At 43.2% G+C, this 13,413-nt stretch overlaps 2 protein-coding genes across 18 annotated transcripts in view; one reads left to right on the top strand and one right to left on the bottom strand.

The window, feature by feature from the left end:
* Nucleotides 1–10,642, bottom strand: part of LOC1270470 (uncharacterized) — a 107,811-nt gene extending 97,169 nt beyond the window's left edge. For 8 of the 17 annotated variants that reach the window (XM_061659718.1, XM_061659796.1, XM_061659695.1 and 5 more), the window contains exons 1-2: nt 9,920–10,642; nt 6,073–8,345 (exon numbers count right to left, since the gene is read on the bottom strand). In XM_061659718.1, coding sequence (XP_061515702.1) covers nt 6,073–6,262 — 190 coding nt within the window. In that variant the 5' untranslated portion in view covers nt 6,263–8,345; nt 9,920–10,642. The remainder of the gene's footprint in view (nt 1–6,072; nt 8,346–9,919) is intronic. The other 9 variants (XM_061659813.1, XM_061659702.1, XM_061659737.1 and 6 more) reach the window with 4 other exon arrangements.
* Nucleotides 1–13,413, top strand: part of LOC1270437 (fatty acid hydroxylase domain-containing protein 2) — a 428,943-nt gene that overhangs the window by 46,199 nt on the left and 369,331 nt on the right. The window lies entirely within an intron of this gene.

The following is a 13,413-nucleotide window of genomic DNA, read 5'->3' as shown; positions in this document are numbered from 1 at the left end:
TAAAGGTGGGCTGTAACGGGTGTGAAAAATAAAATCGCTCTCCAGCAATGTGCCCTGGGGCGAGGCATGGAATGTGATATGCAAGAATTGGAGGGTGCGAAAGAACCACATTAGACTTTTCGGTTGGCTGAAATGCTCATCAAGAATTATTATTTCTTTAAATATACATATTTGCCATACCTGCACGGTTGCGATACACGGCCACACATGGGCCCCAATTCGGAGTAAAAGGTAAAAGGTACTGGGGGGTAACGCTGGAAAGTTTATCGTTTGCGAACAATCTTTAATGCACAGACCTGCTCTCCGTTACAGCACCAGGCTCAGAAGGTTACGATATTTATGACGTTCAATGAAACGTATTAACCGGATTGGGGCGCTGAAAAGTAAGTTTAAATATTCAGGTTTAAGAGTATTTAAGCGACACGTAATGCAAATTAAGAGAGATAAGCTTAACGTGAACTGAAACTCGTACAAAATGGTTTAGAAGATAGAATAAAAGAAAAAAAACCGAAAGAGATATAATCAACCTAAACGCAGGAAGGGTAACGAGATAGGAGAAACAAATTAAAAAAAAAACAGATGTGTAAACGTACGAAGAAAGGGAAAAAATAAAATAAATTACACTAAATGATCTCAATGTATCAACTCTATACAGCAAGCCATATAAAATAGAACGGAAAAGGCATTTGCAAAAAAGGAGCAAAAAGAACCACACGTAAAACGAGTGAATAATTTAAAACTGATAATAATTCAAAAAAATACAGAAAACAGAAAGAATTTAAGCAACTAGCAGAGGAAGAAAAACAAAACAAAAACACTCCATCGCTGCAGAATGCAGAGTAGTGAAAAATTGCTGCAACTTTATCAATATTTGCATAATATCAACCAAACGCATTGCACAAAACACCGTTTCCATGTCGGTGGTATGGTTTTGCTGTGCTGGCTTTATTTTCCTTTTTTATCGCTCTTTTTTCTAGATTTTTTTTTTTTTTTTTTGAGAAACCCGATAGAGCGCACAACGAAAAAAATTAACATTTTCTGCATTTTTCAGTAAAAGTTCCCAAAACAGGTTCCACCAACCTCGAGCACAAACAGCACACAAACTTTCAAGCGTATTTGTGGCTTGCCGTCACATTTAATGCCGCCCACCCAGGCCCGGGTGCTCCACAGTGGTACAGTGGTTCACGCTAAGGCTGATAGGTGGACGTAGAAAGTTTCCAGTAAAATTGTAAATTGTAATTGTGTAGTTGTTTGTATTTATAAAAAAAGAAGCAATATTTATACTTTAAACAGATATAACCAAACTCCAGAATTCATTGAAAAATGTTTGTTTTTGTAGTATAAAAATGAAAGATTACAAGTTTTTAAATAAAATCACCTGTAAAACGAATTTACAATTAAAATCGGTGTATACGTAAACTTAATGTATGAACATGGTCTCTGCTTTCCAATTTTCAAACATTCATTTCAATGTGCAGTCCAATATATGCCTCAGGACCACCGTGCACTAGCGTCATGGCAACAGTTGCAGGAGACGGCAGGAAGGAGCAGGCACATGTAAATGGTTTCGTGATATTTTCCACCGTTACTACTTTCTCCATCCCGCTCACTCCCTCCGTCAGCTCGCTCCTTTCATGCCCGCCAAACGTTAGCAAATTGTTTGGTGGCTTTTGCTGCGGGTTTACCCTACACCCTTCAACATTTTGGGTTGGGTTTTAGGGAAAGTAGTGCTGTTGTAGTTTTTGATGCTTTTTTTTTATTTTCATTATTTCGTTCTGAGGTGTATCTGGTAGGAAAGACAAAAAAAACTTTTGGCATCATGGTTTCAATCTCATTTCACAGTGACTAGTGACGGACCGTGTGTATGTGTGTATGTGAGGACACCACCATTTCTGGCTACAGCGACCAGGCGCACCCACCCATTAAATAGCGTCGCCTTATTTGGCTTTCTTTACACACCGTGTTCCTCCTCTGGCTGCAGCGCGTGCGGTGTTCGTACCCTAAAAATCCTTCCATGCAAGAACAATATTAAGATCAAATGAACACAAATAGAAACAAAATATAGGCACACGCACATTGACATATAAAGCCACGCAATTGACATTGATAATACATATACTAAACACACAAATGTGCTAGGTATACGTTTTATGACGAATTTTCGACACACAAATCATTAAGCTGAAACGAGATGTTGCCTAACAGTTTGGTGATGGCGGTGTTGGTAGGATGCTTGGGATGGCAGTGATGGAAACCCGGTGGAGAGGTATTTAATTCCAAGAAGCTGGTGTATGACGTGCTTGCGTATGTGTTCGGGAATGTGCACGTGTTCGTGCGTGTATAAGGATAACGACGAACCTTATCATCGTATGTGTGGGTATGATAGAGAGAAAGAGAGAGATGGATATAAATTCAAAAGCGAGAGAGAAATAATTACAGAAACCAAGAGATACACCGATTGTGTATAAAAGAGAGAGGTAAGATAATCGGCATAGATTTAGAATGAAGCGTTTACTTAAACAAACAAATTAAATACAAGTGTATAAAATCTGATCTTAATATATCTTTTTTGTCCTACAACTTGACACGATAAAAAAAAACCGTGCTTGAGAGCAAATGGCACCAGCTGGAAACCCTGGGTACGATAACAATAGTAAAAGGTAGTCACTACATCCATCCTAAAATGAGGCGGTGGAAGGCTTGTGTACAGCAAAATAAAAATATGTATGATAATATGAAAAAAATACACACAACTATCACTAGTAACCGTCAGATTCATCCTGCTGCAGCTCTAGTTGGAGTTCGTGTGTCTTAATAGAAGGGCAATCCCGAAACGCGCCAGAAAGGTCACGGAACGATTGGTTGGGAGACAGTGTGCTAGGTGCGTGTCTTTTAAGCGAAACAGAAACAGAAAGAGAGAGATGAGCGGTTCAATGAGAGGGAAAGGTGATTTCCGGGGCCAGTCGGTCAAAACGCGACTGAGCTGGCTGGCTGGTTCCCTGGCTGGCTGTGCGTTCATCTCACTGACCTACTAACACGGGCAGGTTATTCGCTCGTGACACTCCATTTGTGTTTGGTTGTGTGAGTGATATATTTAGCACGAGAAATTACATTAACTTTCTCTCGATCTTCTCTTTTTCTATTTCTTTCTCTCTAACTCTCTCTCTCTCTATCTCTTTCTCTCTCTCCCACTTTTACGCACACTCCGCTTTAAATTATGTGGAGTGCGAGAGGCGATGGAAAACTCGATTTTTTTCGTAAAGAACAAACAATTTATAGTTAACAAATTGCTGCCAAGATGAAAATCGACAAAGTGCATACAACTAAAATCATCGTCGTGTCACCTGTGCCAGGAAGAAAAGCGGATACAGTTAGGACGCTGGACAGTAGTGTCAATCACTGTGAAAAATTCCATCTTCTTTATATGCGCAAGCGCCTCGATTCGCCCTTGTCATGTGTGTGTACATGAGAGAGTTCGTTTGTATGTTTGGATCTGGCCGAAAATTTCTCGTGCCGATGTAAATGAGACGAGAGTCATCACCCATTATTCCACGTGTACCGCGCCGTATCGGTCGCTCACCGGAGTGCCGGAATTTTGTACCAAATCAATCTCACCTTGCCAATATCAGACCGCATGCTCGGAATAATGGAAAGCGAGGGTAAAAAGCGGAAAGAGGGTAGCGAGAGCGCTCGACTCAAGAGAGGGAAAATAGTTCGTACGAACGGTTGCTGTTGAGTGATGAGTGTCAGAACCCCGGAGCGGTGCTTGTCGATATTCACGCCCGCTGGTTGGGGCACACGCACGAAAAACATGCGGACGGCTATCCGATGGACAGGGATTCTACGTTTGCCAATCAACTTCCCTTGAAGAAGCCAATATGTAAACGTACCTTAAAAAAACATGTTTGTTGAAGTTGAAAGACGCTCGCGCTGGGAAAGCATGTTTTGTTCAATTTTCGCGCTTCGCTTTTTTTTAATTTGGGGTACAGATGCCACTATGACATCGCGTGTTACACAGCACATTCGGCGCTTATTGCGTGGCGGGCCGACAACCAATCTTACATTACGAACCAACGCTACTGACCCCTGATCTCTCCATTTTGGTTTGTTATTTATGTTGGCATATAAAAATAAAACGGGACGAAAAAAACGCCCCTAACGCTGCTAATGGAGTCCCAAATACAACCTTGCGGTAGGAGGCACGGTAAAAGTTTTAGGATGAGATCACATTAACAGTAGGCCGGAAATGCAAAAAAGACTCAAAGTGGTGCGGCCCATACAGATGGGATGTTACCCATTTTTCATCACGTTTTTCGATTGCTGGCGCTCACAGAGACGCACCGGTTCGTTTTATGAGGTTAGGGTTAAAAAGGTTCGACCGATTTTTGTTTTGTATGCTCACTGTTTAGAGTGCCTCCGCGCACGGGACGTGTTTGCTTGCCAGACTTAGTTTCCGATCTAGGATTGCGGGAACGATAAAGACCACCATCCTATTGAAATATTTCCAGTTACATTACTCCTTCATACCCAACTCCGGTAACGCTTTACCTTTTCCTCAAGAAACATAGCACGTTTCAAGGTCCGTCGGTAGATTAATTCGCAACGTTGGTTTAGCATGAACAATTCGAACCGGTGAAAAAAGACTCAACTCAATGTCTCAAGTCTGTGAATCCTTTCAAGCAGCAGCAATTCCATTGCCAAGCTGAGCTAGGCCCCCACTCCCTGTGCTACAAGAAAAGTTTTCCAAACCGATCTGGTTTGTACTGCACTATCGAGGAATTGCGCACAGTAATATGAGGAATAATTCGCCGGTCTACCAACGAAAACCTTTGCCCTTTAACACAACATCCCTGATTCGGGAGTCGGGATAAAGCTTTCCAGCAAACAAATGGATGCAAAATATTATATTTCACCACAAATTCAAGGAATTTGGAAAACAGTAAATCATATTTTGAGCTCGAGTTCCAGAGCATCCGCCGAACTCCGATGCAACAGGGGTGGAACAGGATTTGTATGATTACACGAAGGAGAATTCAAATGAGGTTGGAATAGTAGTTTATCTGTAGGACGAGGCAAAAATGATGCTTTTATCTAAGAATAGTTCGTTTAATTATACAGTTCGAGATGAATGTTATATCAGTTTACGTGGTATTTGAAATTCAGCATCGGGCTGCAATGCGTACCAGCAACATTGTCGGTGGTGAGTGCCATGGAGGAAGCTGAACTGTGAATGCAAATTGGTTCAACGCAAGACCTTGATTCGACCGCAAGTGTTGGTCAACAAAAGGTAGGTTCCATAATTCCCAGAAAGTATATAAACTGTATCAAATTTAGTGAAGAATTATTTTAAGAACTCGATCTAGATGAAGTCCTAACAAATATCATATTGGCTTATTCGGCAATGGCTTATTGAGCGAATCTATTTAACAAAAACCTTGCGAATCAATAATGCCAATGTCCTCTATGTTAGTGTTATACCATACCTCGTAAGTTGCATATTGCATACCTAAACGAAATGGCTTGGAAACAGTAATCTATATGGATGATCAAATAGTGTAATGGTACATGTTCCGGGCCGCTGTAAAGACCAGACATTGTTCGAATCCCCTCTGGATACTGACTGATATGTTCCAATAATGGACGAAACTATCTATAGCAGTAGTTCCCAAACGTTTTCAACCAGTGAGAGCTATCTCTGTTCTCTGTTTTAATTGATGCTATTGCCCCTTAAGTTGCGGTCTGGTTTATTAGCTTTAAGCAGTATAATGATGGATAGGGAAGGGGTTAGCCAAACTCCCAATCTTGGTATCAGTCACGAATCTATAACAGTGGAAAAACTGAAGCTGAACCCATACTGGTCGTGAAACTGATTGTGAACTCATATTGGTCCTCGAACCAATACCCTTCCTTAAACTGATATTCATACCGGAATTTAGCTCTATTTGCATAGTGATTTCATTCCTTTTGCCCACTGCTCATCAGCTCTTGGTGTACGCTAAGGGCCACTTTCGGAATCACTGCTCTATAACAACTCCTGTCTTACACAAAGATCTACATCAATCTGACACTTACCTCGTTTGTGAAGTCCCCGATCGTCTGCTGCTGATGACTGTAGTCTTCCAGGGGCGCTGATCAGAATTAGTGTGATCAGCAGTAACCACGACGTTGACGACGGCCGCCGGGAAATGTTCCTCAGTCCGGTTGTTGACGCGCACCGACTAAGCGGCAGGTACCGGTGAAACCACAAATCTTCAAGCGACATTTTTCCGCGACACTCTCTGGGTGTGTTGCTTCCCGTGTCAGACGATGGAACGATCACCGAACCCCACACTTCTACTCACGCCCTACAGCACGTATAGTTCGCACGTTGAAACACAGCACCCCGTTGGGCTCGGAAAACTTTCACTGTTTACAGGTGTGTATGCGCACACTAGACTCAACGGATGTTTGCGGGGGTTAGGATCCGAAGTGCAATTTACCACGACACTTTTGAATGCAAACGAAACTGTACATATATTCACACGTACTTATACACGTACATATACGTCAGAAAGGCTTTCACTCAAGTGTGGATATTAACTGTTTGTTTTATGTTCCCTTTTTCACTCTCTCTCTCGCACTCTGTCTCTTTCTATATGTCTAGGTACTGGTTGGTTGCTGAGAATGTTTGCTTGGTGTATATATTTGGGCTCTGTCGCCCTCTCGTGGTTGTCTATCGCGCAGTCGAATAGTGAGCTGAATGAGTGGAGTTTTGATTGCGACCTAGTGTGAAAGAGTGACTATCTTGAACATACATAGACACACACACTCACTCACGCACAAACCACCGAACTTCGCGTCATTCCTTGATCGTATTTTGTGTGCGTCGCGTGTGCTAGTATCGATCGGCAATGCGATCGATCGTACTAGGCACTACCTGCCACCGCACTGCGCACACTTGCTAGCCGCTTGTCCGGCTGCTGCAATCCTCATCGCGCACACGACACCGGACGCGATCGAATACACGAACCCGCGCACCGCATAGACACTAACTGCGATCGCTTGAACGCGCACATGGACCAACAGCTCCTACGCATTGGCACGAAGCAATATATGCTTTGGAAGCGGTAGCCATCGGTTTTACAACCGTTTGATGAGGTTAGTTCGGGTTGCGATTATTGCATTGCAAGCGTCACACTTGCTCACCGCTCATTGTTCCAAAGCAGCTACCGATGGCACTTTATAAACACACAAACCCAAACGTACGGCACATTAAGAGCCTTAGTAGGTAGACGGTACACTAAACAGCAACACTACTGAATCTCGCACTACTCGGTACCGGATTGACAGGTAGTCGATAAATCAACTGTCACTTTTTTTTCTCTTTCACTCTCTCTCTCTCTCTCTCTATCTCTCTCTCTCTCTTTCTCTCACTCACTGTCTCTCTTTCTCTTTTACACACACTCAGAGTCTCTCACTCTTCTTAGTATCGTCGTGATAATATATTTGAACTGGGCTGTTTGCAAACACGATCCAATGTGAAAAATGCTCACCGTCACCACGATGAGGAATGGTATTACAAGAGGGAGTGGTGGCAGGAGTATACGTTTACTTTAAAGGTTTTTGCGACACGAAAATAGGTGAGTCATTTGATAAACCTGTACTGGTTGCTATTTGTTAGGATTATTGCTTTTCTGCTTGTAGTTTTGTTGCGATACGATTTGAGGCGCTTCTCCTCCTTCCGCGATGCTACTCTTGGCCTTGGTGTAACACCCTGCCTCCAATATTTTCACGAAATATATGTCTAGGTATGTTTGTATTTAAGCGCCCATGTTTTAGCCACTGTGTTGCGCTAGTACCTGTTTTCCTGAAATAATTATTTGCTTTACGAGTGTCTTCTTATTTGCTTTATTTTCCCTTGTGTAATTAAGATTTTGCTTTTGTTTGTTGGTTTTTTTTGTTTTTGTTTGCTTTTGGTTCGCTAAATTACTTTAGCTCTTCATGCCATTTATCTGTTTGATTTGTTATATTAGGTGTATACGATTATTTGCATGTCGTTTATTTTCTAGTAAATTTTATTTGCTTTTCCGTTATCATTTTTGTCAGTTTGTTGCTGCCGGGGCCTGTCACACGACTCTGTAGATATTAATAATGCTCATCAAATTGAAACGTTACGGTTTAATGTTTTATAATGGTGTTTTTCGGTTATGCTTGTTGGTTTTTGCAGGTTTGTTGCTTTTTGTTAGTTTGATTCTATTTTCCATTTGTCTTCATTTGCAATCGAATGACGGTGTACGCATTTGGCGAGGGTGTAACCGGTGTCTCCTTATCTGACTGCTTAACACACATTGGTTGGATTCACTCGCCTGCAAGGATTCATGAAAGAAAGAAAGAAAGGTTATTTAAATCGCTACTTGTGGATCTATTATTCAGTTCTACTTAGCCTTAGTAAAACTAAGCCATAACCGTTTACTAACTTATATATTATTAATTAGATTTATTGAACAGGGGCAGTTCGTTGACTTGCTCTCAAATTTTTGTAAAATAAAAGCGTAAACGTTTACGGCTTCAATAGTGAGATTGTGACATATTCAACATCGATTCTATATTCATAATGGTTTCTTAGCACCTGAAACTCCTTCAGATGTCGTACAGGTGGGTCTGAGGCATCCGTGTTGGCTATATCATAATAAACGACCCTTTTTGGTTAATCATTACTTCATTACTCTACATCTTCCAGACCAAGGCTAGAATAAAGGTTCTCACTTACAGTAGCATCGATCAGTACATCTTTATAGTACACTGTTGATGTAACGCGAAGCGCTCCTAAAAGAGTGATATCAGTTATTACCCGATAAAACCCTATCTCACGCTAACGATTATGCTCTTGCTTTATACAGTCTGCAAGTGTGTTCCCCAGTCACTCACCCAGAACGGTAATGCTCGTGAGTGCTCATGCTGTTTGGTGGTAAACAATGAAAACATAGCGTGGAGGGAGAGGGGGTGGGTGGGAGATAGGTTGTTTTATTGTTTGTGCCTATTACTAATGGCGTCCACCAGCAACACTCAGGACACTGCTGGTCCGTGCTTCACAGTGTAGTAAGCCGTTACACCAGAAACTCTCAGTATCGCGTTTACTGGAAAATGGATCTATTAAGATCTTTGGTTGGATGGATAATTGATCTATTAAGTCCTAATGATCTCGATACGGATTTGTCTTACAACATTTCGGTTCCTAATCTGAAATATATTGAAACTTTGAGTTTGTGTTAGACATAAAAGAGAGCCCCATGAAGATGTTACAGATAAATCATTCTCATTAGGTGCACACCTTAAGCTCTACTCTGGAACATGATTCTGATAGCAAGAAAAGAAGAGAGAAATTAGACTGGCCTATTCTCTTTCTCTCTTTCTCTTTTTTCGCTCTTGCTCTTTCTCGCTCTCTCATATTTTTTCATCTCTCTTTTTAATACTGTATTTTTAAGAAATTTTTTATGAGGAATAATGTACACAAAGAGCAATGGAGAGATACAAGCTGCTGAGAAACATCAGCAACGCCAGATTTGTTGGCGTTATCATTTTAAGATACATTTTCTCTCCAGGTAATACACCCTTGAATGTCTGCGTGCGTGCTTTTTTGTTATGTTTTAAAACGAGGAGAAACACCTCAAATGTCTGCGCGTGTGTGTGTGTGTTTTCTTCCTATAGTACATCAAACAAATCGTATTGCACGGTAGATCCTGCGCTCAGAACGCCTCGTGCTCAGACCCTACAGCTTAAATTGACATCAGAAAGGTTGTTCGAAAGTCTGGACTAGCCCCCCACACACGCTTGTACACATTCACAAATACATATATGCTCTTCTATGGGGTTTTGGTAAAAGGTTACAGTGCATAGCAGATGCTGTGCCTTCTGCAGCACCGCCCACACAGATACTTACGCCCGGGTTACTCGTTTAGGAGTTGCTGCCACGCCGTGCCCGTTTGAGATGCGTTTTTGCGTTGATAGATAGAGGTGGTTGAGTTTGCTTGAATTGTCCAGGTGCAGACGCAACAACGGAACGAGTGAGGCGGCGTACAACGGTACAAAACATAACAGCAAACATTCAGGAGTCCGGGGGGACATGCACTAGTGGATGACCGGGATCACGAGCAGTTTTTTTTTACAGCTAGAGCCTGCCCATCCCGTCTGAGCGAATGGAACGAACGGGTATTGTGGGTACGGCCGGGATTTTGGGCGGAGGCACACCTGCAGTTACCGGGTGCGCCGCTTCACTCTACCAATTTTATTCTTCGTTTTTAATGGTATTTGCTGGCTCTCTGCCCTGGCCAGCCCCGAGAGGTTTGCACGTTCTTGCGCGTCTGCCCGCTTTTGCAGGCTCGGCAATTGATTAGATGGACAAAGCTAACACAAAAAAACACCCACGCTTGCACGCACGCACGCACACACACTGCACCCTTTGCTGCGCTGGCAACCACCGGGCTGTAGACACACACACTGGACCTACCGAACCTCTGGTGCGCCCTGTGCTTTCGACTGTGCAAATTTCGCTGCGCTTCGATCCGGACCCACGTTACCGAGTGCACGGGGCGCTCAGTTGGTGGTTTTCATTTATTTTCATCAAAAGCGAACGTAGCCCCGCACACATACAGAGGTGTCCTGTCTGTAGTCTCTCGCTCTCCGAACGTGCTCGAGTGACAGAACGCGGACGGGCGTGCGAGTGTATGACGTGAGCGCTCATCAGTGTGCAAAGGTGATCCACATGTGGCACACGTATACACACACCAAGCAGGAGCCGATGGAGCGCGTTTTGGAGCGAAATTTTCTCTAGCAGCCCGTTAATGAGAGATGTAGTCGCGATGTAGTACATCAGGCGGCCCAATACAGCCGTAAAGGGAGGAGGCGCTTATCACGACACACTGTAGTCTGCAGATCGTATACGGTGAACAATCTTCTCTCACTCTCGCGTTACTCCTCTCAATCGTATTAAATGGCACGCACTAACGTACGAGGAAAAAAGTATGTTACGAGAGAGCGAGAGTGTAAGATTCTGTTGCGATGAGAGTCTGTCTTCGTTGAGCCATAAGGAGACGAGGAGGAACGATTTTTTTTATTCCTGTTGCCAATCCCGTTTCCAGCCCTTCCCGGCGGGAGTGCGACGGAAATTGGGAAATGGTGGGCGATACGGGTTGAAGAGGGCGAAAGAGGGTGAGCTACTAAACACTGTTCCGGAGCGTCATCGTTTGAACGTGTCGTGTGCTGTGTACGACCGGTGGGAAATTCGTGCTATATTACATAACATGCGAAATAATCGCACCCTCCTCCCTGCCGCTCCACCGTTCACCAGACACCTGCCACAAACCATCCCTGCAACCATACTTTGTTACTGCTTCACACGTGCCTTTCCTCGCGCATCAATAACGCTTTATTAACGCATTGTTTCTTCGGCATCATGTCCGGACAAAATGGCAGGGAGACGATGTTATCCTACGAAATGGACATTATACACGTCTAAAGTACATGATAAATCTTGAATAATGTGGAGGTAGCACGCAGTACGTTAAAGGAGTGAGTGAAATAGAGCGAGAGAGAGAGAGAGACAGAGACAGAGAGAGGGAGAGAGAGAGAGGGAGAGGAATGGTCTAAATGATAGATGACATGCAAAGCGTGGATTTCCCTTCGCCAACGAAACTAGCTTACACGGGGTTTATGCGTTTCGGAAGCTGGGTACAGGTGTGTGCTGCGTCCGAGAGCGAGACGCGACTACGCCGGTGCCGACCGTGGGTGAACGGGAGCGAACTAATCTTGAATACAAAAACACACAAAAACAAGATCGTTATAAAAAAAGGACAAAACAAAACAAAACAAACTAACTATGTGTACCAATCAATTCCACTGCTTTCACGGGACCCTCCGCACCCGCCCTTGTTAGACCTCGTTCATGCAGCGGATTGCGCACCAACCCTTCGACGACATCCTCCCGGCCCGGCCCGTTTACTTTCGAAGCTTTACTACTTTAATTATAAATTAGACGCACGCAGATAGTGTGGTAATGACAAGTCTTTAGCCAGTTATGACCAGAATTGAATTGCGCTCTCGTGTGTGTTTGTGTGCGATTTTTTTGTATGTTTCCGTATTATCCAGCGGCTGGGAATCACGACCTGCACGCGGATGGTTGATTTTAGCTGAAATTGGAAAATAATTTCTTTCCTTCCCGTTTTTCCTACGGCAACAATGGCAGTGCTCCAAAATGGATGGCCAGTGAGAGCGAGGGCTCAGGCACTCAGCCCACCTTCCGATAGCGCAAATCTGTTGACACACATATGTACTCAGCCAGCTAGGCGGTCCCCTCCACCCCATCGGTAAATTAAAGCATCAATTTTACAACCTTGCGCACGAGTCAACGACATTGCAAACGTTGATTGAATTTGAACGATTCGGTTGCAATGGCGGAACGGTGGCAAAACTGTTCTTGATGTGTCTTTCCCCCGAATCGCGTCCTCGTTTTTATTACGATCTTTTATGCGCGGTTACGGGTGCTGAACCATCCCTCCGGTGTAATAACGCCCTGGTGCTCTGTCCCCCATTACCCATTTATAGTACCGTGAAAGCGAGAGGGGTTGGGAATGAGGAGTAGAAGGGACGAGGAGCAACTATTAAAAATTAAGCCAATTGTTGCGGTTGTGCTAATTTTTCCTCGCTCTGTCGTTTGCCTGTTGCACGCAAATTGGCTTATATTGGAATAGACCTTCACCCTCCGTGGAAAACCCTTTTTTTATTGCAGCATGTTTCGTTTGCTTGCTCTTGAAGCTGCATATTTTTATCAATTACTCCTCTATCTAACCACCCTGCTTACTACTCCGACGTGTTAGTATATTTGTGTCCGTGCTGATGGTCTCACAAGATCTGATTCAGGATGTGTAAAAAACGTTTTTTTTTGTTTTTGTTTCTGTTCCATATGAGTTTTAGCCATGTCACGTATTTTCAACGATCTCCGCCACTGTCTGTTGTCACCGTGCAAATCCCAATAAACTGAAACCCATCAATCATAGGGAGTGAGAGGGAGTAGATGTGGATGGGCCACGGGAAGTGCAACATCCGATGGAAATGATTGGGTTCGAGAGGACGATAAAATCTCCGAATCGTCGATGTCGTTGTTATTGAAGGTTATGAATTCTCATATTGACGTAAGGTAGGCGCCCCTTTTTTTGTCCCCGATTATATGATTTTTGTTTTTTTGTTTCAGCAAATAATTTCTGGTGCATTATAAGCTTGTTGCTTGTTTTACGAGAAATGTTCATTATTATGTGCATATACTTGATTCAAACGATTGCTAATTTTATCGGTAATTTCATTGATATGTTAAGTTTTACTAAAAAAAACTAGAACAAGAAGCAGCTTTTATTTTATTCTTGCCATGTTCATAGGCAAGTT

Source organism: Anopheles gambiae, chromosome X, assembly GCF_943734735.2.
Source record: "Anopheles gambiae chromosome X, idAnoGambNW_F1_1, whole genome shotgun sequence".
Classification (NCBI taxonomy): Eukaryota; Metazoa; Arthropoda; class Insecta; order Diptera; family Culicidae; genus Anopheles; species Anopheles gambiae.
The sequence above is the reverse complement of the archived record's forward strand: the minus strand, read 5'-3'. Positions and strand labels throughout refer to the sequence as shown.